This window comes from Brachyistius frenatus, unplaced genomic scaffold, assembly GCF_029030835.1.
Source record: "Brachyistius frenatus isolate BFR_SWC_R1_liver_20210118 unplaced genomic scaffold, ASM2903083v1 Contig_122, whole genome shotgun sequence".
Taxonomy (NCBI): domain Eukaryota; kingdom Metazoa; phylum Chordata; class Actinopteri; family Embiotocidae; genus Brachyistius; species Brachyistius frenatus.
The window spans coordinates 792081-819609 of record NW_027210721.1 but is presented as its reverse complement, the minus strand read 5'-3'; the positions used below and the strand labels follow the sequence as shown (position 1 = coordinate 819609).

The following is a 27529-nucleotide window of genomic DNA, read 5'->3' as shown; positions in this document are numbered from 1 at the left end:
TGGAAATAAATAATGCGACCGTCCCGACCAAGTGTTCGAGCTGCTTCCTTATACGCACAAATTGGATTTTTATTTTTTATTTTTTTTATTTTTTGTTGTTTATTGAAACAACCTATGGTGTATAAAATACATGAAATACAATGAATACATGTGATTTTACAAAGTGAGAGATATCATAGTTTTAGCTATTGATATATTTAGCTACAAAGCATTTGGAACCATATTGATAGCGACAGCAGAGTATATATCATTAGACAACTAATCAAGTGTAGAGTTGGTCCTCCAGTGTTTTTCTGTCCTCTTTCGACATCTGTTTGTCTTCTTGAGAAGTCCTTCAGGGGGAGTAGGGAGGAGGCAGTGGCCCTGAGGAAATCTTTTCATAGGCTGGAGGCGCATTGGGAACCTGGAAAAGAGCGTAACGAGTGAAAGGGTTATTTATTTTCACTAAACATCGATCGTGTTTGAACAGTATTGAAAAGCGAATCCAACGCTAGCTTCCTAATTATTATATCAAATACAAAATGTAAACACAGAATTCGGCCTGCTGTCTGGAACAAGTGTGCTGACCTTGTTGTCTGACCTGTCCAGCCTACGTGGATATACTGTATGTACTTTCCTTTGGAATGGAACATTTTTAAATCCTACTCCTAGTCTGCTGACATAATAATCTCCTTCAGGCATTCATTGCATCAGCTTCACGTGCTCAACACTTTGTTCACAACTCCCTGAAGCTTTGTATTAAACAAGTGCTCTCTGTCTGGAATGTCAGGCTGCACAGAGTTAGTCTGCCCATTGTTGACTGGTCTATTTAAAATGATATCTCTTAAAAATTAAGATGCCAACTAGTATTTTTCCAGTTAAGTAAGCCGCGGGGTGACTGCCGATCTCTCACCACAGGTCGGAAGCTGCCAAAGTCAGTGAGAGGCATCTTGTTATCTGCTGAAGGTCCTGCCTCTGAGTGCTGGCCTCTCGTGTAACGTGATGAACCTGATCTGGGGCTCTGCCGGAAATGGAGAGATGTGTTTCAAAATGAAATGACACAAACAAAATTAATTAGTAATTGGTAATTTTACAGAAACATGACACGCCTGCTTTTACTGGTTAGAATAACACGCATAAATCATCACTTTAATGTGAATGATGGTGATTCATTACAGTGAAATGCGATTGTCTCACCCTGATTAGTTTGTAGCCGCTCCTCTTCTTCAAGTACCAGCAGCCCAGGATCAGGGCTGCTGCCAGGATGACCACCAGCAGAGCTATGCCCACTGCCCTGGGACCCGCCACGCAATTCAGACAGAAAACAGATTTAGTTAAGACCTTTATCTACAGTATTGATCTGGCAGTAGATTCATATGAAGAAGATCTGGAGGCTGATGAGAGTAAAAAAAAAGATTATGTAACAACCAAGGCTTTGAGTCTTGGCCTGCAGGTGACCATAACTTCATTTACATCACTAATTTTAAGATGAATAAACACATACTCCTCAGCTCTGACGTTTCCTCGTCTGCTGCTGGCAAAATAAACGTTGAAGTCTCCACGAGGCATCCTGTCTCTATGATTGCACCTCATCAAGCTGAAAGTCAACACAAAATCATTTTATAAACAAGTACAATACAGAAACATAGTGATTATTTAAAACATTTTACATACCCATATTCAGTGAATACACTTTTTTTATTTATTTTGTAACTGAATTGTAAATAAAAGAATCGTCTTTATAGTCAAAACTGGACTATTGTGTCAGGTATTGATAAACCAGTCTGTTGTATTGAGCATTAGGCCGATGCTTCTATCAGGCACATCGCTCAACATCTTTCTACACAGGGAGGCCGAAAACCTGTAAACAACCAAATGTAGTAGCGTACTTAGTGTAGAGACACTGAACCGCCATGAAACCGTTCACTGTGAAATTGTCTGCTCAGATTGAAAAGTTTTTCAGCAGAAAATAGTGTATTCTATCTTTTTAGGGTCAAACAGTCCCGTCAGTTCTCTGTACTTTAATTTAATCCCAACCATGTATGGTTTCATGCTCAACCTACAGGGCCAGTCCTGATCAAATGTCGTGTCACTGATGATGAGTGACAATATTAAACTGAATGCTGCAACTTCCTGCATTTATTTCAAAGCAAAAGCCTTTATTTCAAACAAAAAGCCCTCTTTTACATTTCACATAAAATCCATAACTTTCTTCAGTATAGTTATTTTGTCTTTAATTGCTTAAATGTTTCAAGTCTATCTGAATTTTTTTTTTTTTTTAAATTTCTGTTTGATGTGGTGCAAATAAAACAGACTTGATGAATAGTTTTGTAACTATAGCCTACTTTGGCTGCCTAACGACTTTAAAAAGCACAATATCTGGGCAGTGAAAGTAGCCTATAATCATTGTGAATTAACAGGTTGTGTCACAGTAATAAACAGTAAACCACTCTTTAATGCAAAATGGCCCTGCTCCTCTTGATCACAGACACCTGTTGCGGCAGCATTAGATGGAGCCCAACGAATCAAGAGGCATCTTCCTGCTCTATAGAAAGTATTCTACATTATGCCTGCAGGGCTTTTCAAGAAAAAAGTAAGACAAATCATTTCCTTACCAAAATAGAGGTCTGGATGCAGAAAAGAGTTCCTCTGGTTGGGATGCCTTCTCAAAAAGCCTGCGTCCACGGAGCTCCGTGTTATTCTCCTCCGCTGCCTCAGAGTGCCAACCGACGAGCAGAGAGGGGCAGAAAACCCTCATGACCGTCACGGGTTGGAGACTCATGGTTAAACCCATTGAAGCGGAGTAATTACCGTGAAACCCCGCGGCCCTGAACGCAACATTATTATCCACTCTGAAACTCGAGGCGTCAGCTGCCGGCCTTCCATGAGGGAGCAAGTGTGTGTGAACAGGGTTTATTGTTATTTACAAATAGGCCACCATAATACAAAAGCTACATTGAATTTATAAACCTATATAGACTATAGATCTTAACATTTTTTTAATCCAGAACATGATAACAAAAAATAAAGAAATTGGCCTGTAGTTATCAAAACTGTGTTACACTTCATGATTGTGTCGTAAAATATAGCTGAAAATGTCTTAAAAGCAACTTCACAAATCTGTACACTTTGAAGTCATGATGTTAACGTATTTTTCAAATTTCCAAACAAGGGTTCAGCAAAGGAAACACAACGTTGTTCATTTACACCGACATTGCTCATGCCTGTTTTGTTTCGCGTATTCATGGTGATTTATTTTAGTGTGTGGTTCATCGACAGCTACACACTTTTAAAAGAGTCAAACGTGTGTTTGTCCCTGGACATGCTGAGCTTTGGGTATTCCTGAATCTTAATCTTTAATTAAATAATTAATGAACAGTAAATGGAACATTTATTACAGGATCCTTCTTAGTTTTATAGCTTTTATTGCTGTTTTGTTGCACATCCATTCACCATCATCTAAATGGTAATGTCACAATCTAAAGATGGGTTAACTGGAAAAAGTGAGACACTCAGACAGGAAGTTAGTCAAAAAGTTTGCTTTAATCTGCATAACCATAAAAATAAATCTCCACAAGGGGGAGACCAAAACCTGCTTATTAAACTAACACGGTGTTAATGTGTCTCCAGATGAAGTGGAGCTTTATTGCTGACCGGGTACACACTATGAAGGGATTTTATTTTATAGGTCCACTTGTACCAGAACCTCTTCCATCCTTAATTAGTTTGGAGCATGCCGGAGGACTGGAGAACCTTTGGGCAAGGCATGGTTAAGGTTCCAGTGGGAGGCAGTCAGCTGATTGGCTGACTGTTCGTGTGTTTGTTGTGAGGACATGTCGACGTCACCCGAGATGAACGGATTTGAACAATGTTCGTCATCAGATGTGAAAACATCAATTTATTCTTCAGATAATTAGTGTGGAGTCCTGAACCATGAAGGAGGTTTAAACCACGCTCCACCAGATCCTGAACCATGAAGGAGGTTTAAAACACGCTCCACCAGATCCTGAACCATGAAGGAGGTTTAAACCACGCTCCACCAGATCCTGAACCATGAAGGAGGTTTAAACCACGCTCCACCAGATCCTGAACCATGAAGGAGGTTTAAAACACGCTCCACCAGATCCTGAACCATGAAGGAGGTTTAAACCACGCTCCACCAGATCCTGAACCATGAAGGAGGTTTAAACCACGCTCCACCAGATCCTGAACCATGAAGGAGGTTTAAACCACGCTCCACCAGATCCTGAACCATGAAGGAGGTTTAAACCACGCTCCACCAGATCCTGAACCATGAAGGAGGTTTAAACCACGCTCCACCAGATCCTGAACCATGAAGGAGGTTTAAACCACGCTCCACCAGATCCTGAACCATGAAGGAGGTTTAAACCACGCTCCACCAGATCCTGAACCATGAAGGAGGTTTAAACCACGCTCCACCAGATCCTGAACCGTGAAGGAGGTTTAAACCACGCTCCACCAGATCCTGAACCGTGAAGGAGGTTTAAAACACGCTCCACCAGATCCTGAACCGTGAAGGAGGTTTAAACCACGCTCCACCAGATCCTGAACCGTGAAGGAGGTTTAAACCACGCTCCACCAGATCCTGAACCGTGAAGGAGGTTTAAAACACGTTCCACCAGATCCTGAACCGTGAAGGAGGTTTAAACCACGCTCCACCAGATCCTGAACCGTGAAGGAGGTTTTTCAAAACACGCTCCACCAGATCCTGAAAACACGCTCCACCAGATCCTGAACCGTGAAGGAGGTTTAAACCACGCTCCACCAGATCCTGAACCGTGAAGGAGGTTTAAACCACGCTCCACCAGATCCTGAACCGTGAAGGAGGTTTAAACCACGCTCCACCAGATCCTGAACCGTGAAGGAGGTTTAAACCACGCTCCACCAGATCCTGAACCGTGAAGGAGGTTTAAACCACGCTCCACCAGATCCTGAACCGTGAAGGAGGTTTAAAACACGCTCCACCAGATCCTGAACCATGAAGGAGGTTTAAACCACGCTCCACCAGATCCTGAACCATGAAGGAGGTTTAAACCTGCACGACACTGAACTTGATTATTTTCTGAATTAGTTTCATGTCATTTTATTTTGAAAAAACTGTTATTGCTTTTAACGAGTCTTGGAGGAGAGAGTTGGGCCGCTTCTCCTCTCGTCCCCCTTTTCTCGTTCTTGTTTCCTCTCCAATGACCGGTACCGGTACCGGTACATCTCCTGGTACCGGTACCGGTACATCTCCTGGTACTGGTACCGGGGGATGTACCGGGGGATGAAGCCGGTGTGGACTGCTGCCGAAGAGACGAACCTCTGGTTTGAGGAGCTGTAGAGCAGGAGACTCTTCTCCAGCTGCCATCCTGCTCCTCCTTCTCCCCCCTCCTCTCCTCCTCCTGCCCCCCTCCCCGCTCCTCCCTCCTCCTCCCCCTCCTCCCTCCCCCCTCCTCCTGCCTCCCTCCTCCCCCTCCTCCCTCCCCCTCCTCTCCCCCCCCTCCTCTCCTCCCTCCTCCTCTCCGCCCTCCTCCCTCCTCCTCCCCTCTCCCTCCTCCCCTCCCTCCTGCCCCCCTCCTCTCCTCCCTCCTCCCCCTCCTCTCCTCCCTCCTCCCCCTCCTCCCTCCTCCTGCCTCCTCCCCCCCTCCTCTCCTCCCCTCCTCCTCCTCCCCTCCCCCTCCTCTCCCCCCCTCCTCTCCTCCCTCCTCCCCCTCCTCTCCTCCCTCCTCCTCTCCTCCCTCCTCCTCCCCTCCCTCCTGCCCCCTCCTCTCCTCCCTCCCTCCCCCTCCTCTCCTCCCTCCTCCCCCCTCCTCCTCCTCCACCAGAACCACTTCTCTTTCTCATCACATCCAGAGGTAAATACTAGATTCAACAGACTCCAGTCTGCTGATTCGTTCTCCGTCCTGCGTGTTTTTGTCGCTTCGTCGGAACCACCGGAGCCACCGGGACCACCGGAACCACCGGGACCACCGGAGCCACCGGAACCACCGGAGCCACCGGGACCACCGGAGCCGTTACCGGAATCAGCCGAGGGGGTAATTGTGATTTGTGATGGGGGTCTGCGCTTTGTACCCCCGGCTCCTCGGCGTCGGGTCGGGGTGACGCTTCCTCAGGCAAGTCCGAGGTCCACTTTGTGCGCTCGAGACGCGACGGAGGCCCCGAAGTGTTGGGTCGGAACCGCACGAGCGACCGGAGAAAGATTTGGAGGAAGCGAGCCGCGGCTCGGTACCGCGGCTAGCCGGGCTGGAGGTACCGCGGCTAGCCGGGCTGGAGGCACCGCGGCTAGCCGGGCTGGAGGCACCGCGGCTCGGTACCGCGGCTCGGTACCGCGGCTAGCCGGGCTGGAGGCTGGTGATGCTAGCTAGAGCAGGTTACACCAGCTAGCATACGTTAGCTGCATCTCCAGCTGCTGCTAGCCGGTTCGGCTAACAGCGAGTTGATGCGAGTCACTTCCACACACGTCTCGTCCTTTTAGCAAAAACGTCCAAAACGGACAAAGAAAGAAAGAAAGAATAATAATAATCATAATAATCATCATAATCATCATCATCATCATCAGAAGTCAGAAGTTGTCCGGAGCTAACGTCCCAACTGACAAAAGAAGCAGCTAGCAGAGCTCCGGATGTTGTTCGGGTTGTTTCAGCTCTTTAAAATGTAAAAACTAAACCAGCTGACGTCAAACACACAAACACGAACAGACGGAAGCTTCAACTTCGGGCTTTATCACCAATTATTGTCACCAACCGAGTCGGTCCCGGTTCGTGTGACTGACGTTAAACGGTTGTAATTCATCGCAGCTATTGTTCAACCGGAGAAAACAGGTGGAAACACCGGGAACCGGGGAACACCGGGAACCGGGATCAGAGAGGAAGAACCGGGACCAGAGAGGAAGAACCGGGATCAGAGAGGAAGAACCGGGACCAGAGAGGAAGAACCGGGATCAGAGAGGAAGAACCGGGATCAGAGAGGGAAGAACCGGGACCAGAGAGGAAGAACCGGGATCAGAGAGGAAGAACCGGGAAGAACCGGGACCAGAGAGGAAGAACCGGGAAGAACCGGGATCAGAGAGGAAGAACCGGGAAGAACCGCGATCAGAGGGGAAGAACCGGGAAGAACCGGGACCAGAGAGGAAGAACCGGGAAGAACCGGGATCAGAGAGGAAGAACCGGGAAGAACCGCGATCAGAGGGGAAGAACCGGGAAGAACCGGGATCAGAGAGGAAGAACCGGGAAGAACCGGGACCAGAGAGGAAGAACCGGGATCAGAGAGAGGAAGAACCGGGATCAGAGAGGAAGAACCGGGACCAGAGAGGAAGAACCGGGATCAGAGAGGAAGAACCGGGATCAGAGAGGAAGAACCGGGAAGAACCGGGACCAGAGAGGAAGAACCGGGAAGAACCGGGATCAGAGAGGAAGAACCGGGAAGAACCGCGATCAGAGGGGAAGAACCGGGAAGAACCGGGATCAGAGAGGAAGAACCGCGATCAGAGGGGAAGAACCGGGAAGAACCGGGACCAGAGAGAGGAAGAACCGGGACCAGAGAGGAAGAACCGGGACCAGAGAGGGAGAACCGGGACCAGAGAGGAAGAACCGGGACCAGAGAGGAAGAACCGGGATCAGAGAGGAAGAACCGGGGACCACAGAGGAAGAACCGGGACCAGAGAGGAAGAACCGGGACCAGAGAGGAAGAACCGGGATCAGAGAGGAAGACGGTTCTGAGTGGAACCTTTAATCAATAAGTGATCAAGACCAGGTGATCAGGTGATCATGTCCAGGCCTGCAGGGCCGCACAGCTGTTTCATTCACACCTCTGTTCAACCTCCATTTCTCAAATTATTTATAATCTTCAGTTTGTAATAACCAGAGTTTATTATTATAATCTTCAGTTTGTAATAACCAGAGTTTATTATTATAATCTTCAGTTTGTAATAACCAGAGTTTATTATTATAATCTTCAGTTTGTAATAACCGGAGTTTATTATTATAATCTTCAGTTTGTAATAACCAGAGTTTATTATTATAATCTTCAGTTTGTAATAACCGGAGTTTATTATTATAATCTTCAGTTTGTAATAACCAGAGTTTATTATTATAATCTTCAGTTTGTAATAACCGGAGTTTATTATTATAATCTTCAGTTTGTAATAACCGGAGTTTATTATTATAATCTTCAGTTTGTAATAACCGGAGTTTATTATTATAATCTTCAGTTTGTAATAACCGGAGTTTATTATTATAATCTTCAGTTTGTAATAACCGGAGTTTATTATTATAATCTTCAGTTTGTAATAACCAGAGTTTATTATTATAATCTTCAGTTTGTAATAACCGGAGTTTATTATTATAATCTTCAGTTTGTAATAACCAGAGTTTATTATTATAATCTTCAGTTTGTAATAACCAGAGTTCCTCCTCCTGCCACTGTGTGGGTTGTTTTGTCTTTGCAGGCGTTGGAGATGTGACAAATCAGAAGAGATTGGTGAAACTGAGCAGCCTGTGCACTGACACGACCTCTTGACCTCATCTTCAGCATGAATGGTGATATGCCTCATGTTCCCATCACTACTCTTGCTGGAATCGCTAGCCTAACAGACCGTAAGTTCAACCCCGTCCCTCTCCAACGCTGCTCACGCAAACCCAACACTTAACGTGCAGACCGGCGTCAGAATTAGTCGACTGACCGGTTTCAATCATAAAATAGAAGAAAAAAGAAAAGAAAAGCAGAAGAATAAATATTAAATCCAGGGAAGTTTGTTGATTTCACACATATATGATCTCGTAATGATGCATGAGATTGTAGAAGTGCACCTTGAGGAGTGTACAGATCGATAACTGCATGTTTATCATTTTATTACAACAGTTTTTGGTCATGTGTCTTCTGAGGGCTTCAAAATGTTATTCTGACTAATATAAGTAAAATGAATCAAGCCTCAGTTAACACAGTGGCTACGAGCTGCATACGATTGAATAAATTACATTACGTGCGCATTTCACATTTTAAATCCTACATCCAGAAATATTTTCTCACCCTAAAGCTTTTTCTAAAACAGTTTTATTTTATGATTTCCTGGTGTCCTGCTTCCTCTTCTCCTCCACGCGACCCGACTCCCCTCTCAGTGTTGAACCAGCTGCCTTTGCCTTCACCTCTTCCTGCCACCACTGCTAAGAGTCTGCTGTACAATGGAAGGATCTCCGAAGAGGTCAGCAGCCTGCTGGTGTGTCGAGACGATAATCTGGTGACTCAGCTGGCTCACAGCCTTAACCAGGTCTCCACTGAACACATGTGAGTGCCGCTCGCGTCTCTTTCACACCTCGCTGCTGGACACATTTGCAAGAACGAAGCGTGTAACAGTGGGAACAGGACGATAAACTTTTACTGCACGAGTCGAATGATAAAGTTACATCATCCTGGATCCCTTTCAAATTAAGTTTGTTGTATGTTAAAAGCTCTGTATTATTTCTTACACATGTCATCACATTTCACACCAGCCATTTAGCAGGTTTTGACCAAGTCCTGTTGAACTGGAAATAAATCGTTGTTGTGACATTGAGATTGTGAGCGGTGGTGGTGGAACGGCCACACAAAGTGTTATTTCACTATAAAAACAACAATGTTAATTAATCATGAAATTGGACATTGGACTTTTTATGTCAGGGATCATATTACACTCATTGCTTCAGCAGATGTGTCAGCTCATGCTCTGATTTGCCAGAATGATAAAGTGCTGGTTTAAACTGTGTTGAAAATGATGCTTTAGTCTCGCATTAAGCATTCAGCAGCTACTGTCTGTAATATGATGGTTTTTTTTGTAATATGATGTTTTTTTGTCTGTTTTCCAGAGAGTTAAAGGACAACTTGGGTAACGATGAACCTGAGGGTGATATGCCAATGCTGCTACAGACCTTGCTGTCCAGGAACCCCAAAGTGTTCGGGGACAAAAGTATGCTAACCCAGTACAAGGTTGGGGTGGTGAGACGGAGACACAGACATGCTGTTGACTCTACAGTTGAGCTTAAGTGCATTCGCTCTCCCTGGTTCTACCAGGTGGTTCTGCTGTAACTGATTCTTCACCTGAGCATTTCCTGGGTCAGGTGTACCACTTACAGTTAGTTTCACTACACCAGCGGGGCAGAGCCACTGCAGAGTAGAATAATAGTTGTACCCAGTTTGGCTCCTGGTTAGATGTGTTTGGTTTAGCGGGAGAATTGCAGATGTTCTGTTTCTAGTTTGTACATCCTTAATTATTTACTTTTTGTCTTCATCTCCCAGGCGTAATGCAACAGCCAATGATACAACAGTACAAGATTTCTCAGAATCAGGTCCATGGGAGTCCAGCATCGAACTATCAGCAAACCTCTGTCCCTCAAAGTCCCTCTGGGTAAAGCAATGCTGGCTCACTAGCAGATGGTGAAGAAGCAGCAGAGGCATTTCTGTACTTCTACTGAGACTACTTCTTCCTTTTTTTCTTTACAGATGCTTTACATCCCCACAGTCTGGCTCAGGTACTCGCTTTGTACCCCAGCAGAACAGTCCTATCCCGAGTCCCTACACCCCTCAGAGTCCTGCAGACTACATGCAGTACAATCCACCCAGTTACTCTCAGCAACAACAGAGTCAGCAGGGTAAGTACCTGCTTGGTCAAGAGAGAAGTGTCAGTAGCTGCTTGTCACACATTTGTTAGGAATGGCTGCAAATGGCAATCTTTTGATATCAAAGAAAAGTTTTTCAATCATCCACAAGTGTCCCCAGTAAATGTTGTTGAACACCGACTCCACTCAAACAATGAGAAATCTAAACTGTTAGATTAAAGTCTTAGAAAAACACATATTTTTGAAATGACAACAGTTGCATGGTGATTCATATTAATCTAGTTGATTGTAATAAAATTACTGAACTAATCTTTTAACATGAACTTTTATACACCCCGAAGTGGCGAAGAAAAAGTTGATGAGCTGGCATTATCTTACTGTGGTACAGTAAAACTACAGCTCTCTGCAAAGGTTGTAATACATGTGTGATAAGCAGATGTGAGGCACTGCCTAAAAAATAAACAAAGATTTCCTTTCGTTCTTTGTTATAGTTGCAAGCAGTTTGAGAAATATCCATGACAACAAAGTCTCTGGACAGCTTTCAAGTAATTCATCGAATCATAATGCGAGACTCGGCTCTGATGAAGACTACATGAACGTGGCTCACAGACTGGGACATGAGGTAATGCAGAAAATCACAATATCCTGAGCTGGACCTCAGCAGACACTGGCTGTTGAAAGTAATGATGAATGTCTTGTGTTTCAACAGGAGAATGACTCTTCCATGAAAGCTGCTGCATTTTCAGTTAAATCACCACAATCTGCGTGTTCTCCTGCTGGGAGTGAAGAGACTGCAAAAAGTATTCTGCCTTAGCAATATTCTTCATTTGGTGGGAACAACAATAATACACCATTGCACAAATCATTCTTTGTTTTCTGATCTTCCTGTTTCCCTCAACTTTTGTGCTTCAGCAGGGTTGAGGCCTCCTCTTATCATGCAGTCACCTCCACCTGATGGGCCACGAGGCGCTGCACCCGACCTCCTCCTCACCTCGTCTGACCGCAAAAAGAAGCAGAGGGAGAGGAGTAAAGAAGAAAACGAGCAGACGGACAAAGATACCCTGTACGACATTGTTAGTTCTCCAGACTCTGCCAAGCTGACTTTAAAACTGTCCCGAGTGAAGATTCCAGAGTTGGATCAATCTGACGAGCTTCCCCCGAGGGCCCATATGGACTCAGACCATGAAACGCTTATGATAACTGATAATAATCAGTTGTCAAGGACTGCCCAAGACTTTTCCCACAAGTTAGGGGTTGAGGAGCAGGCAAACTGTCAGCAGGTTGCCGTACGGCCGAACACCAAGGAGGCTGGAGTCATCAGTGCAGTTGTGTTCGATGATGCTGAGACAGACGCGCTTGCAGAAATCGACAGAATAGAACGCGAATCAGCCACTGACAGAGAACGATGGTCTAAAGAAGTCCAGGATAAAGGTGAATTTCTGTGTATTGCCTTTTTTTCATGCCCCGAGGTTGTTTGTGTTTGTAGAGAGGTTAAGATGCAGTGTTTTATATTGCAGACAAGCCACTGAAGAAACGGAAGCAAGACTCATATCCTCAGGAACCCGGAGTTGAGCCAAGTGAGGGGCCAACTGTACACGGGGCCAACAGTGTTAGCAAGCTGACACCCAAGAAGACGAGTGCTGCTAGTAACGGTGCCAGTCGACCTGCTCTGATGGTCAGTATTGATCTACAGCAAGCTGGCAGAGTAATAGGACAGCCTGTAGTGGTCTTGGAAGCACAGCAGGTTTGTGAGGATCACATACGTCGCCTAAAGTCAAACGCTGATGGAAAGGTCAATAAAGTTGAAAACAGACCTGGGATCATCAAACAGCATGTGGACAACTCCCAGAAGTCTGGCTCAGATGGACAACCAGAAACCTTTCGACAGAAGCAAGAAAACTGGCGCGAATCAAAACACAAGCATGACGACAAAACCGACGGCGGCAAGGGACACTCGGACGACAGACGGCCAGACACGCAACGACAGAAACACGACAAGCATTCAGACTCACGCCACAAAGAAGAAAAGAACCACAACAGTCACAGATCCCAGGTCAGCAGACCCGAGACGCCCAAAAACACCAGCAAGGCAGAGCGTAACTCCAAACATGAGGAAGACAAAGGCAGGGATAGAGAAAGGGACAAGGACAGAGAGAGACACAGAGACAAACACAGAGAAAAACACAGAGACAAAGACAAAGACAGAGACAAAGACAAAGAAAAAGAAAAAGACAAAGACAAAGATAGGGACAGGGACAAAGAAAAAGACAGAGACAGACCTAAAGAAAAAGACAAAGATCGAGACAGAGAGAAAGACAAAGATCGAGACAGGGACAGGAAACACAAGATGTTGTCAAGAGAAAACGGTAATAAAAGCTCACCTGACCAGCAAACTAAGTCTGACATCTCCAGAACGAAGCAGGATGGAAGCAGAAAATCAGCGGACCTGAACGGCCGACAGAGGACGAGCGCTTCCAGCCTCCAGAGCCCCAGTAAGGAACCGAGGACGAGCGCTTCCAGCCTCCAGAGCCCCAGTAAGGAACCGAGGACGAGCGCTTCCAGCCTCCAGAGCCCCAGTAAGGAACCGAGGACGAGCGCTTCCAGCCTCCAGAGCCCCAGTAAGGAACCGAGGACGAGCGCTTCCAGCCTCCAGAGCCCCAGTAAGGAACCGAGGACGAGCGCTTCCAGCCTCCAGAGCCCCAGTAAGGAACCGAGGACGAGCGCTTCCAGCCTCCAGAGCCCCAGTAAGGAACCGAGGACGAGCTCGGATGGCAGCACGAGCAACCAAGCTGGAAACAAACGGCCGTCTTTTGAGACCAAACCTATCGAGTTCCCTTCGTACCTGCTGGGTGGCAAGTCAGGAAGTCTGAAGAACTTTGTGATCCCGAAATTGAAACGCGATGGAAAAGAAAAAGATGCCCAACCGGAAAGCAAAGTGGTCGAGAGCTGGAGCGAACCGCGAGTGAGGCTGGAGAGAGTGTCGCTGATAGAGAACTTAAACAGTAGCGCTAAACCCATCGTTGTGCTTCAGAAACTCAGCGTTGATGAGGTGAAAAGGATGATTAAGGAACGCAGGAATGCACACGGCTCCAAATCCAAGAAACTGTCCTCCGTTGACAAATCACCAAGAGGTAAGATTTATTTTTACTGGTCTACATTTTGGGGAGCTGTATTTCAGTATGTGGACACTTCCTTCTTTCATTGACTCTCCGTTTGCACTGGCCGACATTTATCACCGCATGTGCAAATACTCTTTGGCTTTATTAAAAATATACACCAACTACAGGGGATGGATATGTGCAATTTTGAACTACTGTTTCTGGAATCATTGTGATCAAAGTCATTAATCCAAAGGATTATCCTTCTTTGCTCCAAGCTCACTCCACTCTTGTGTTTACAGAGATGTCCTTTTGTGAGACGACAAACAAGCGAAAGCACAGTATTAGTAAGAAATCCAAATATGTTGAGGTGCCCTCAGACGAGGACACGGATGATAACGACGATAACAAAGACGATGCCAATGACTCTGAGACTGAGCGTGAGTATTAATAATAATAATAAACTTTATTTGTATAGCACCTTTCATACAAGAAATGCAGCTCAAAGTGCTTGAACGTTGAACATTCACCTAATTTTTGCACGTATGCATCAGAAAGCTACAAAATCTGTCAAAAGGTTTAGTTGTCTCCACATTGTACTCTATAAATATTGTAAATACTGTATTATTTTGACATTTTATTGCCTGTACTTTTTCTCTGATTTTTTTTTTTTTTTTTTTTTTTTTTTCAGCTGCAAGGAAAAGGTCCAAGAAAGACTACGACAAGACGTGGAAGCACGAGGAGAAGAAAGGTTCTGGAGATCACCGTAGAAGTGGAGGTGTTCATAATGCTCGCCGGGGGTCTGGGAGCCGTCACCGGGACTCGAGACTCGAAGACTCAGATGAGGAGACTCCTCCACCATCCCTGAGTGACGGTGAGACACTTTTACACGGGTTTACCAGTGAGGAAGAGGGCTGGCAAAAAAATATATAATTGTGAACAATGTATACGGTAGTCAGGATGTTTTTCCTCTGTTATATGTTGACCGCGTGCGTGTTGGTTGCTGCTGTCGTGGGTTTGACTAATGTTGTTAAGGTGTTTTCTTTTTGTTTAGTTGCCAGAAAATTGAAGAAAAAGGAGAAACAGAAGAACCGGAAGCTGTACGACTCCAAGCTGACATCAGAGGGTATTGATGTGCCGCTCAATTCTACTGTAACACTAATAGATTTTAATATAACATAAAAAGCAACATATTTGTATTAATACATTTGTTTACGTTATTTAACAGAAATGATGGACTCCTCAACATTTAAGAGATTTGCTTCCAGTGTGGACAACCTTCTTGAGAATCTGGAGGATGTGGAGCTCAGTGCAGGTAAACATGGTTCTGCTCTGCTTCCAAACTTCCTGACATTTTGTTCAACTGTTGTGTTGAAAAATGTCCACATGATAACTCTGTACCTTCACACAGATGATGACGAGATACCTCAAGAACTGCTGATTGGAAAGCAGCAGTTGAGCGAGCTCGGCAGTGATTCTGCTAAGCTCAAAGCTATGGGCATCTTTAACAAGGTGAGACGGCTTCTGCTCTGTCACTCGGGCTTTTGTAAAGAGCGCCGATGCACAGCTGCAGTGTGGTTAATGCAACCTCTCATCTTTTTGGTCCACAGTTTTCATCTAGTAAACTGGTGAAAGTTTTGAATATCCTGGAGAAGAACATTCTGGACAGCGTCAAACTTTCCACATTCATGAATCATGTAAGTTGTTGATGTTCACTGTGGAAGTTAAAAAGGCTTTTCTTTCCTAATATTCTGTGTCGCACTTTCCAGCAAGTTTAACTATTTCTCTAACTTTTGTACTGATTTGTAGGATAATGACTCCATGGATGAGGAGCGGTTGTGGCGCGACCTTATCATGGAGCGCGTGACTAAGTCTGCTGATGCCTGTTTGACTGCGCTCAACATAATGACGTCGCCGCGCATGCCCAAGGCTGTTTATATAGAGGATGTGATCGAGAGGGTGTTGCAGTACACTAAGTTCCATCTGCAAAACTCTCTGTACCCTCAGTATGACCCGGTCTACAGAGTGGATCCCCACGGAGGTCAGCTGCCGTCTTCCCCGCTGCTCTACAAATGTTGCAGTAACCTTTGTTTCCAGGAGTTGTTTTTGTGCGCGCACAGTTCATGTTTATGTTTGAACTGAGTAGATCGATCCGTTCTGAATTTTTTAGAACTAATCTTGGGTTAAACCTGAAGTGCAGAATTTGTGTCTCCCCCTTCTGCCAGTTGCAGCAACTACCCAAACAATGTCGTCATACGACAAAGGCTTTGCCTGCTCTGTCGCTACAGTTGCCGCTATAAAATGGTGAATGAATTGTGGCTGGATGGTGAATATATGAAATAAATGGTGTCACAACCCCCAGAAAAGGGCTTTAATCACAATTTGATCCATTCAGTCCAACAACATCTGGAAAGTCTAGAAGGGCTGTGCAATCAAATTCTTTTATCTCCATTCAAATGAGCATCATCCTGAACCCAATATTTGCTGAGTCAGATGGTGAAGGTCTCTGGTGCGCACGCCTTGCCCACAGAGCATGTGCAGTATGTAATCAGCCAACCAGCGCGGGTATGTCTCATGGCATTTGCAATACCATCAGGGAGTTACTGCAAAAAAATGCAAATACTTCACCTTGAATTAAAATAAATGTGTACTTGTAGTCATATTTCCCGATGTGAAACATTTTTGTTATGGAATCTAAAAAATGTTGCGACACGTTCGAACACACTGCATGTGCTGTTTTAAAGTGGTTTTTGCATCCACTCTTATTTTCATTGTTGTCTTCCTCACCCAGGTGGCATGTATACTTCAAAGTCCAAGAGAGCAAAGGGCTCCACCCACAAACAGAAGGTGGTGATCATGCTCTACAACAAAGTCTGCGATATCATCAGCAACATCTCAGAGCTGTTGGACATCCAGCTGCTCACCGACACCACGATTCTCCAGGTGGGACTCTGACATCATTCATATTCGAGGCCTCGCACCCCCTTCGACTGGTGCTCATACCTGACTGCTTTGTGCCCACATCTTAGGTGTCTACGCTGGGTATCACACCGTTCTTTGTGGAGAATGTCAGCGAACTGCAGCTGTGTGCCATCACACTGGTGACGGCAGTAAGTCAGCTGTGGCGTCTTATTCTAGTGTTGCTTTATTCATTTTGCCATTGATTCAGATTGTTATTCTTAATGGCATTCTCCTGCCCGATGTCTCTACTGGTGTATTTTGATAAGGAGTTTTGCATTCTTCTCCTCTGTAGGTGTTCTCTCGTTACGAGAAGCACAGGCAGCTCATCCTTGAGGAGGTTTTCACCTCCTTGGCTCGACTGCCGACTAGTAAACGCAGCCTCAGGAACTTCAGGTGACTGAAACTCGAGGAAATATTTGCTCAGTAAAACGACATAAATGAGAACAATTTATTGTTGAAGTCTTGAACTTAAAGATATTAATAACTCACACTCCCCTAGGCTTAACAGCAGCGATTCGGACGGAGAGCCGTTGTACATCCAGATGGTCACCGCCCTCGTTCTTCAGCTCATCCAGTGTGTGGTTCACCTTCCTTCTGTGAGAGACTCAGACGAGGAACATAATAAGAAGGTCCCCACCCAGGATTCATCTCATTCTGAAACATATTTATCTGAAAACAAAAAGTTTTGATTCAGAAATTGTTTTACGTATTGGGTATTTTTTCTTAGGTGGATAAAGATGTCTTCATGACAAACTCTTACGAAACGGCGATGAGGACAGCTCAGAACTTCCTATCGGTGTTTCTCAAGAAGTAAGTCATTGGTCCTGGATCGCATCCATCAAGCTCAAATCTGTAGCTCTGCTGCCTTTTGTCTCTGGACTGAGACTCTGGCCATCCTTACACATTACTATATCTGCTTCTGCTGTGGAACCGGCTGTAATATTCACTGCTTCAATGCTCAAAAATATATGACAATAAAGGATTATTTTATTCTGTATGTTTCAGGTGTGGCAGTAAACAAGGGGAGGAGGACTACAGGCCTCTGTTTGAGAACTTTGTTCATGACCTGCTGTCTACAGTCAATAAGCCCGAGTGGCCTGCAGCCGAGCTGCTGCTTAGTCTACTGGGCCGGCTGTTGGTAAGTAGCGTCCTTCACTCCAGAAGTGTCATCACTCTTTGTTGTTCCAGATGTTTGTCTTCATTGCGACGTTTGTGCTCCAGGTGCACCAGTTCAGTAACAAGCAGACAGAAATGGCACTCAGGGTGGCGTCGCTGGACTACCTCGGCACTGTCGCCTCCCGCCTGCGGAAAGATGCTGTCACGAGCAAGATGGACCAAAAGGCTATTGACCGCATCCTCAGAGAGGTAGATTACAGAACTACCGAACAGCTTCTGCACATGTAAATGCACAAAGGTGTTGAACTGCCTCTGAAATGCTCGTGGCCTGTTGGTCTCCTTACAGACTGAAGGCAGCGACGAGATACAACAACTCCAGAAGGCTTTGCTTGACTTCCTCAATGAAAACATTGAGACAGATTCAGCTTTAGTGGTGAGTGTTGAACCTTCATACACTAACTGTTATGGACACATTTATGAATCTTTAAATCTAGCATGTATATTTCATCTTCTGCTACTTGAAGCTTTAAAATGGCTTCACAGGGATGTTGTGTATAGGCGTTGGCTAAACAGCGTTGCTCACCTTAAAAATGGTCAAATACTCTGTAATTTGCCTGGAAATGTTCATCCCATATGTATCTCTTTGTTTCACCCAGTTTGCCAGGAAGTTTTATATTGCCCAGTGGTTCAGGGACACCACAAGCGAGGCAGAAAAGGCAATGAAGTCTCAAAATGAGAGCGACGAGGACTCGAAAGGTCAACGGCACTCCAAGGATGTTGACACAACCGGGGAGATTATGCAGAGGGCCGAGGCACGCAAGAAATTCCTCCGCAAGGTTATCAAGGCTTCGCCGTCGCATTTCAGTTCTCTGAGGTAAATCTTACTTCACCGAGGATCACTGCGCTAATTTTGCTGCGCTGACTGACTTGATCTCCCATCTTGGTTTTAAACTTTGCCCGTGACTTTTCCTTCAGGATGAACTCGGACACAGTCGACTACGTGGACTCTTGTCTGATCGTCAGATATCTGGCCTCTATGAGGCCGTTTGCACAGAGCTTTGATATTTATTTATCACAGGTAAGAGGATCGATTTGACAGATGAAGTGAATGAGTGAGCGGTTATATTGTGTCAGCTGTGACTCATTTTCTCTCCTTGTCTGTTGGATGTAGATTCTGAGAGTGCTGGGGGAGAGTGCCATCGCAGTCCGAACTAAAGCCATGAAGTGTCTGTCTGAGGTGGTGGCTGTGGATCCAAGTATTCTGGCACGGGTGAGTCTGTCCATGTTGGCTCTCACACCTCGTCTTCATAGACGGTGTTTCAGCTGCATTTTTTTAGTCATCAGTCTCGGGCAGAGCCGCCACTCCTATTTTAATGAATCCATCTGTCCACACAGGCAGTGCAAGACGTGTGTTTTTTGATGCTGTACATCCATAAATGCAGCTCAGAGCATATTCCTATGCTTCTGGTCTGTTTTTCTACATGTTCTGAATGTAACAACAGTAATTGTGTATTAAGCTCTGAAAGCTTTGAAGATGTTGGTGACCTACAACTCTAAAACCAGCAGAGCGGCAGAGCTCTGCTAACACGCCCAGACATGGCTTTAGGCCACTGGATTGATGACTGGAGTTAGTACTGATTTTACAACAACAACAAAAAAGCAGCTAAAATGTATTGATTATCTGCGCTTGAATACTCTCCCATATTTGTTTCAGTTGGACATGCAGCGTGGGGTTCATTGCCGCCTCATGGACAACTCCACCAGCGTGCGAGAGGCAGCTGTGGAGCTGCTTGGCCGCTTTGTGCTCAGCCGACCCGAGCTCATCGAGCAGTACTATGACATGCTCATTGAAAGGATATTGGTATTTTCTTCATCCTTCCTTCTCACCTTTGTGATACAAGAGGGTAAAGTTTTGCATCATATCCTCATGTGGTAAAGTTTGAGCTAATTTGGCCGCATCGTGTGCCTTATTATTGCTTGTAAAGGGGAACAGTCAACATGTATCATAGGGCAGACTCAAGTTTGCCCTTGACTGAAGTAAACTGTGACCCTGAAGTTCATTTGAAGTGCCAAAGTTCAGCTGAGGTTAAATCATATTTTTCCCACAGTGCCACCTAAAGATGAAATGAAGAACTGCAGTTCAAAATGTATTTCAAAATACCTTGACAGTGCAGCAATCTGAGAAATATAGATCTTTTATCACTTTACCTTGAACTTCATTGTTTAAACATTATGCATGTGCTAATTGTCCATTTTCTCTTTTCCACTGGATACTTGATATTTTCCATTTACAATGTAAATCAGACAAAAAAAGACACTTCATGTTTATTTATCTTTACACAGGACACCGGTATCAGTGTGAGGAAAAGAGTCATTAAGATCCTGAGGGACATTTGCTTGGAGCAGCCAGACTTCCACAAGATCACTGAGATGTGTGTCAAGATGATCCGGAGGGTCAACGACGAAGAGGGGATCAAGGTTTGTGTTTATTTTTGTGTGAATGCCTTTTACAAGTGACCCTTTGTTAGTTTTTCCTACTCAGTTTATAAACCTAAACATCTTTTCGAATGCAGAAACTGGTGAATGAGACGTTCCAGAAGCTCTGGTTCTCCCCGACGCCCAGTCATGACAAAAACGCCATGACCAGAAAGATACTGAACATCACAGATGTGGTTTGTACTGTTTAGACTTGAGACCAACATTTTTGTGCCGTTGTTCAATTGAAAAACATTTAGTTTTTTGGACATTGTCATAATAGCTCGTATCTTGTTTTCATCCAAGGTGTTGGCATGTAAAGATTCAGGCTACGACTGGTTTGAGCAGCTTCTCCAAAATGTGAGTTGTTTAAGTCGAGTGACTCTTATGAAATCTCCGTTGCAGTTTGTGTGCATATTGTTTCTTTATCTACTGTGTGGCTGTGATCGTGTAGCTGCTGAAGTCAGAAGAGAATGCGTCGTACAAACCTGCCAAGAAGGCCTGTGTTCAGTTGGTGGACAACCTCGTGGAACACATCATAAAATACGAGGAGTCTCTTGCAGGTAAATGTTCTCTGCTAAAGAAATTCTGTTGTGTATTTTCTTATAAAATTCGTATTGTTCTGTTAACATTTCTTTGCTGTGACAAACGTCAATGCTCTCTCTGCTTGTGTCTTAGACTGTGAGGACAAAGGAGTCAACTCAGGTCGTCTGGTGTCGTGCATCACCACTCTCTTCCTGTTCAGCAAAATCAGAGCGCAGTTAATGGTCAAACATGCCATGACGATGCAGCCCTACCTGACCACCAAGTGCAATGTGAGGACCATTTAATGCCTTCTTCATCTCTTATTTGTGTGTGTGTGTGTGTGTGTGTGTGTGTGTGTGTGTGTGTGTGTGTGTGTGTGTGTGTGTGTGTGTGTGTACATATATTGGCGTGCCATGTAATTTTGTTTTGTGTCAGCATATTTATTTTAGAGAAATGTTTTTGTTAAAGTTTGTTGACCCTGGTACCCACAGGACAGAAATGAACAATGGTAACTTTTAATGCTGTGCAATAGGTCCATCTAGTGGCAACCAAATGAAAACACAATCGTCTGTCACGCTGGGAGACAAAGACAAAGACTGAAGTTGAACCTGGACAGCTGTCATGTGTCCTCCTGCTGTCGTTTCAGACTCAGAATGATTTCATGGTGATCTGCAACGTGGCCAAGATCCTGGAGCTGGTGGTGCCTCTGATGGAGCACCCGAGCGAGACGTTCCTCACCACCATAGAAGAAGACCTGATGAAGCTGATCATCAAATATGGCATGATGGTCAGTCACATTTACAACTGTCATATATCACTGAAAGAACTGCATCCAGCATCATAACATCATTCGATGTTTTCTGCTTCACAGGTTGTGCAACACAGTGTGAGCTGTCTCGGTGCTGTTGTGAACAAGGTCACGCACAACTACAAGTTTGTTTGGGCTTGTTTTAATCGGTACTATGGTAAGGATTATGTATATACATTGTAATTATATTCTCAAGTAATAATTGCCATTTATATATTTTTTCATTTGGTTCCTTAGAGACAAGGTTTTTAGTTATTTTATGGCGTATTAAGTGATTTGATAGAGTAGCTCAAGTGAAAGAAAACTTACAGAAAATTCGGACAACAATTTAGCAGGCGTGTAAGAGATGGATACTGTTTACCTTATCAGTGAAACAACACAAATTTAACCACATAATAAATGTAAATAAATGATCTACTACTATTCGAACATTCTGCTGCGGTGTGCAACAGAAATGTTGTTATGAGATTTTTCTCATATACCTTTAAATACTCAGAAAACAACATTTTAATAACATATAAATAGGTCCAGCTATATTCTTGTTTATTTGTCTTCAAATTAAGAGATTGATTTAGCACTGGAACAATGAACACACGCCAAATCGTGTTTCAGTGTCCACATTTCATTTCTCTATTCATGGACTCAAAAAACAAAAGAAGCAGTTCCATCTCCAGTTTTTACTTGAAGAGTGTTTTCTTTTACAGGAGCTCTGGCTAAACTCAAGACGCAGCACCAGGAGGACGCCAGCAGCTCCACCCTGGCGGCCAACAAGCCCACCCTCCTGCGCTCGCTCTTTACTGTGGGGGCTCTCTGTCGGCACTTTGATTTCGACCAGGAGGAGTTCAAGGGTGCTAGCAAGGTAGATGCTGGTGCTTCTCTTGCTGGTTGTGTGAGACCTGCTGTAGAACCTGTTTGTTGGCTGACTCTTTGCTGTCTCTCAGATTGTCATCAAGGACAAAGTGTTGGAGCTCCTGCTGTACTTCACCACTCACGAAGATGAGGAGGTGCAGATCAAGGCCATCATCGGTTTAGGTATAGCATATTGCACCTAAACTTAGACTAATATAAGATGTAATTTTACTGTATTCCATTTTTTTTACAGCTCACCTTTGACTTTAGTTTTCTCAGTAATGACGTCTGTGTTTACGTCCTCTGCGCTGCGTCCAGGGTTCCAGTTCATCATGCACCCTGAGCTGATGTTTGTGCAGGACGTGAAGGTTCTTTATAACAGTATCCTGTCAGATGAGAGCAGTTTGGTCAATCTGAAGATCCAGGTGCTCAAAAACCTGCAGACTTACCTGCAGGAGGAGGACTCTCGAATGCAGGAAGCTGACCGGGAATGTGAGTTTAACAATGTCGTGTTAATCTGTACTGAACGTGTAGAACTTCTGCGGACTGACCAGGCTGATGCTTTTAATATATTCAGGGAAGAATCAAGCCAAGGAGGAGGATCTAAAGGAGATGGGGGACATCTCATCAGGCATGAGCAGCTCCATCATGCAGATTTACTTGAAGCAGGTGCTGGAGTCCTTCTTCCACTCACAGTCCACCGTTCGGCACTTCGCCCTCAACGTCATCACGCTGACTCTCAGCCAGGGACTCATCCATCCTGTACAGGTGAGTTCACAGTCTCACTTCAGCATCCTCTGACGAGGATCATCTGAAACTTAAACATGTTTTACAATGAGATCTGCTTGAAAGTTCGACATTCTCTGCTATTTTGAGCACTTCACGGATTTGGAACAATCGTTTTTTTTAGTGTGTGCCCTACTTGGTCGCCATGGGAACAGACCCGGAGCCGACCATGAAGAACAAGGCCGATCAACAGCTGGTGGAGATTGACAAGAAATATTCGGGCTTCATCCATGTGAGTGGCTGCTGGTTTCTGTTGACCACGTGTGTTAGTGTGTTGAACAGCGTGGTGGGTTGTAGCTGAGGGAACTGGTGAGCAGATTTGATTACAGATCGATGAAACAGTTTAGGAGGTAAAACATGACTTCACGCTTAGATTTTGATATATTACTCAGAAGAAGCATTTTACACATCACACAAAGACGTTTGTGAGTGCAGAAGAAAAATAACCATCAAAATTTTTACAAATTCCTTTTTTTTTAATAAGATATATAATAAAAACCTGGACTGTACATCTATTATTGTCCCGTAGTTAAAAAAAACAAAACGTTTTTAATTGTAAGGATTGTCATTTTATTTGCAAACATAATGAGCAACGTCTGTCTCTGTTACAGATGAAGGCTGTGGCAGGGTTGAAGATGGCTTATCAGGTGCAACAGGCCATAAACGGATCCAAAGATGCAGCGGTCCGCGGTTTCCGTCACGACGACTCGGACTCGGCTCTCTGCTCTCATCTCTACACGATGGTCCGCGGGATCCGGCAGCATCGACGGGCTTTCCTCATTTCCCTGCTCAACCTGTTCGATGACAGCTCTGTAAGTTCGACTGTTGGACATTTGTGCAGAGATATGCAGGTTAGTATGTGAGCTGTTCTTTATAAATACGCTTTCTTTTACTTTGTCCCCTGCAGAAAACAGAAGTGAACAGGCTGCTGTTCATCGCAGACAACTTGGCCTGCTTCCCTTACCAGACCCAGGAGGAGCCTCTCTTCATCATGCACCATATAGACATTACTCTGTCCGTCTCTGGTAGCAACCTGCTGCAGTCTTTCAAGGAGGTGAGAAGCTTTATTTTTGTATATTACTTCATTTTCTTAGTCTTTTGTCATTTTCTTTTATCAGAGGAGGAACTCGGACCTAATGCAATAAATCCAGCATATGTTTGATCTGTTTGAGTGATTCTGGTTGTCTGCGCAGTGTTTACGGAAAGAGCCCGTAAGACAGGAAAAGAAGATGAAGGCGAAAAAGAAGAAAAAGAAGAAGAAGAAGAAGCATTCTCGGAGAAGGAAATACAGCTCTGATGATGAGGATGGCAATGATGAAGATGAGGATGATGACTCCAGCAGCAGCGAATCTAGCAGCAGCGAAGAGGAAGAGGAAGTGGTCCACAGGCGAAAGAAATCCGGAGCCCCTGATTCTGACTCCGACGTGGAGGACGAGGACGCGGTGATGGAGCGTCTGCCTGAAAACACCAACCCGCTGCTGGAGTTCGCCAGCGCTTCACAGGGAATCCTGCTGCTGCTGGTGCTCAAACAACATCTGAAGAATCTCTACGGCTTCTCAGACAGGTGGGACGGATCCCCGGGGAACTCTGGCAGCGCAGGTGTTTATGTGCTACAAGCTTATGAGCGTTTTGTTTGTGTTTCAGCAAAATCCAGAAGTATTCGCCGACCGAGTCTGCCAAAGTATACGAGAAGGCAGTGAACAGGAAATCAAAGGTGCACTTCAAGCCTGCTCAGACTCTGGACTACCTGAAGAGTGATCAAGCAAACAGCGACCTCAGCTACAAAATCAAGAGGAATATTGTCAAACAGTATTTGGATGTGAGTGTTCGGTTTATTTATGTTTTATCTGACCTTTTGGAAATAAAAGTAGTAGGCAGGATTTCCAGGGTCAAATATTCATGTCAAAAATATCAGTCCGGTTCAGAACCTTTGTCTCATTGCTGTTCATCAAAATGTTGCTTCTTTCATTTGTACAGCAGATAAGAACTTTTGAGTTGGCTAGAAATAATAAATACTTATTTTTTGGCTTTGCCTACTTTTATCTCGCAGTTCAAGGTACTGATGGACCACTTAGATCGTGACGAAGAGGATGAAGATGGCGAGGCAAACGCCAACGCCAGAAACAAAGCCATCACTTCGCTGCTGAGGGTCTCAAAACCCCGGAACCACAACCACAGTAACCACACCGCTCCGGTGGAGACGGAGGACGAGGAGAGTGACGATGAAGATCCTCCTGCGGTGAGAATTTGAAAACTCCTTAAATATCTTTTCGTTCCACAGCATCCACTACTAACCTAATAGTTCTGATTGCATTAGTGAGCTGATACAGATGCAACTTTCACTGAGATGAACCACAAAATCAATCTTTTACGGTGCAGAATCACCATGAAACATGGTCCTAATACGCTTAAACATAACAGACGTGCAGATAAGATGTGTAGATGTATATTCCTTCGACGTGTACATTGTTTTGAGCAGCAGACTGATCGACCTGCATGTTGTAGCCATGTTGAAACCGTCTGGCTGACAGACTCCTCATGTTAATAAGCACAGTGTGCGGTCCAGACATGTTTACAGGGAGGACAAACATACAGGATAATTTAGTACAATGCTCTGCACATCTTGACCTTAGAAATGACAGTGAAACGGATTCAGCTTCACTGATCTTACAATGCAGGATTCACAGTAAACACATCAGGAAAGAGTTCTTCCTCCGATCAACTTTGTCACTTTACTGAATCTACCAAACATCTTTTTTTATAACCTGATATAACGTGAGATGTTTGTTTGACGATGGCTGTGTTAAAGGTGACTGACACTTTTTCTCCACAGAGAAAACCAAGGAAAGGCGGTGACGCTGCGGAGGACTCGGAAACAGTGGAAGCCATGGACATCATCGCCATCTGCCGTCCCAAATACAAAGACAGACCGCAGATCGCCCGCGTCGTCCAGAAGACCCGAAGCGGCTACAGTATACACTGGATGACTGGGACTTACTCTGGACCCTGGGCCGTGGCCAAGAAACGGGACGGTCGCAAAAAGGTGCCTTGGGTCGACACTATCAAGGAGTCGGACATTATTTACAGGAAAATCTCCTTGACGAGTGGACACAAGCTGACAAACAAAGCGGCACAGACGTTACGGGCGCTATATGCTGCCAAGGAGGGGACGAAGAGTTAATCCACTCAAACAGAAACCCTTCACAGCCCAAATCTACGGATACAATATGTTACATGCAGAGAGAAAGTGAAACCTCTTTAGATTTAAGGCCCTGATGGAGGAAAAGTATTGTGAGCACTGATCTGTTTAAACACAGACAAGTTAAACACAAGAAGGAGCTGTTTGGGAAAACGTTTCGTGGGAGTTCCTTCGCTGTTGTGCAGCAACCTGGTTGTTTGATTTTTACTCCCACTGTATTATAGTTGAACTAAAAACATGTTTATATCTGAACATAATTCTGTAAAAAAAAATAAAGTGAATGTTGGAAATTAGTGTATTGATGATGTTCTTAATAAAGTGTTTTTGGAATTTAAACTAGCAGATGGATTTATTCACTTGACTTGAGCTCCAACAACTTTTACATTTGTTCTTGTTTTAAACATTTTGTTGTTTACCTCCACTGTGTAATGGACTATCTTTGATATACTTTATTTATGTTCAAAGCAGTGCAGTATCCATGCCGACATTGTTTTTTAATATAGATTTTGATGTGATAGAGCACAAAGCAACAAAACAGTGATCCCTGCTCTTCTGGTGGAACAAATACTGCAATAAATTTTTCTTACGTCTTTGTTACTTGTTTTGCGCTTTTTTCGCCCCAAATCGGAGTGTGTATTATGTAACTTTACCTGCACTGGGGTTTTCTCACCTGTGTGTTTGACACAGGTGAAGAGGAGGTCACTTGCTCCCCATGAGTGGATTGACAAACGGGTCTTTCTGTACTTTTGGAAAAAATCGTATCAGATCTTATGTGTTTATTGAAGTCTTCACTTCAAAACATGCTCATTTACAAAAGCACTGCGATTGTAACCAAATCTAATAAGTCTTACAAATCATATGTCACGTCAGCTGAAATGATAAAAAAAAAAAACAGGCTATTATGAAAATATATAGATTTTCTTGTGTAGTAATATTTTTTGTATGATACAGATTCACTGAATCCCCATTTGTTTGTTTTATGTATGTAATTTAATATCTTAAAAAACATCTGTATTGGTATCTGTATTGTCTTTGATGGCAAATGTTACACCTAGAATTGCTTTAACCGGTGGTGGCAGCACTGAGCTTCACGAGACTCAGTCTGACAAAAATGATGGAGGCGAAGAAGATGACGCTGAAC

At 44.4% G+C, this 27529-nt stretch overlaps 2 protein-coding genes across 3 annotated transcripts; one reads left to right on the top strand and one right to left on the bottom strand.

The window, feature by feature from the left end:
• Nucleotides 1-91: 91 nt before the first annotated feature.
• mlana (melan-A) lies at nt 92-2652 on the bottom strand. The gene is made up of 5 exons (XM_069713793.1): nt 2595-2652; nt 1484-1576; nt 1177-1273; nt 893-1000; nt 92-403 (listed from the first exon to the last, which is right to left on the bottom strand). Exons 2-5 carry the CDS (start codon nt 1570-1572, stop codon nt 335-337), a joined length of 363 nt encoding a protein of 120 aa, XP_069569894.1. The 5' UTR covers nt 1573-1576; nt 2595-2652; the 3' UTR covers nt 92-334.
• Nucleotides 2653-5817: 3165 nt separating this feature from the next.
• LOC138629795 (nipped-B-like protein B) lies at nt 5818-26981 on the top strand. Of its 2 annotated transcripts, none has more exons than XM_069713733.1 (47): nt 5818-6017; nt 8429-8576; nt 9099-9264; nt 9822-9922; nt 10252-10360; nt 10456-10604; nt 11063-11193; nt 11281-11371; nt 11487-12002; nt 12089-13702; nt 13972-14109; nt 14361-14543; nt 14724-14795; nt 14898-14984; nt 15081-15181; nt 15280-15366; nt 15479-15710; nt 16461-16612; nt 16699-16779; nt 16923-17023; nt 17130-17259; nt 17358-17440; nt 17636-17768; nt 17852-17995; nt 18093-18179; nt 18403-18620; nt 18722-18824; nt 18918-19016; nt 19461-19607; nt 20090-20224; nt 20320-20418; nt 20528-20581; nt 20676-20784; nt 20900-21036; nt 21393-21533; nt 21618-21711; nt 22259-22413; nt 22496-22586; nt 22722-22895; nt 22981-23171; nt 23314-23421; nt 23801-24001; nt 24097-24243; nt 24383-24753; nt 24834-25008; nt 25240-25428; nt 26023-26981. In XM_069713733.1, exons 2-47 carry the CDS (start codon nt 8513-8515, stop codon nt 26368-26370), a joined length of 8238 nt encoding a protein of 2745 aa, XP_069569834.1. In that variant the 5' UTR covers nt 5818-6017; nt 8429-8512; the 3' UTR covers nt 26371-26981. The 2 variants fall into 2 exon arrangements, with proteins under 2 accessions (XP_069569834.1, XP_069569833.1); XM_069713732.1 differs by having other exon boundaries at nt 11484-12002.
• Nucleotides 26982-27529: the final 548 nt, after the last annotated feature.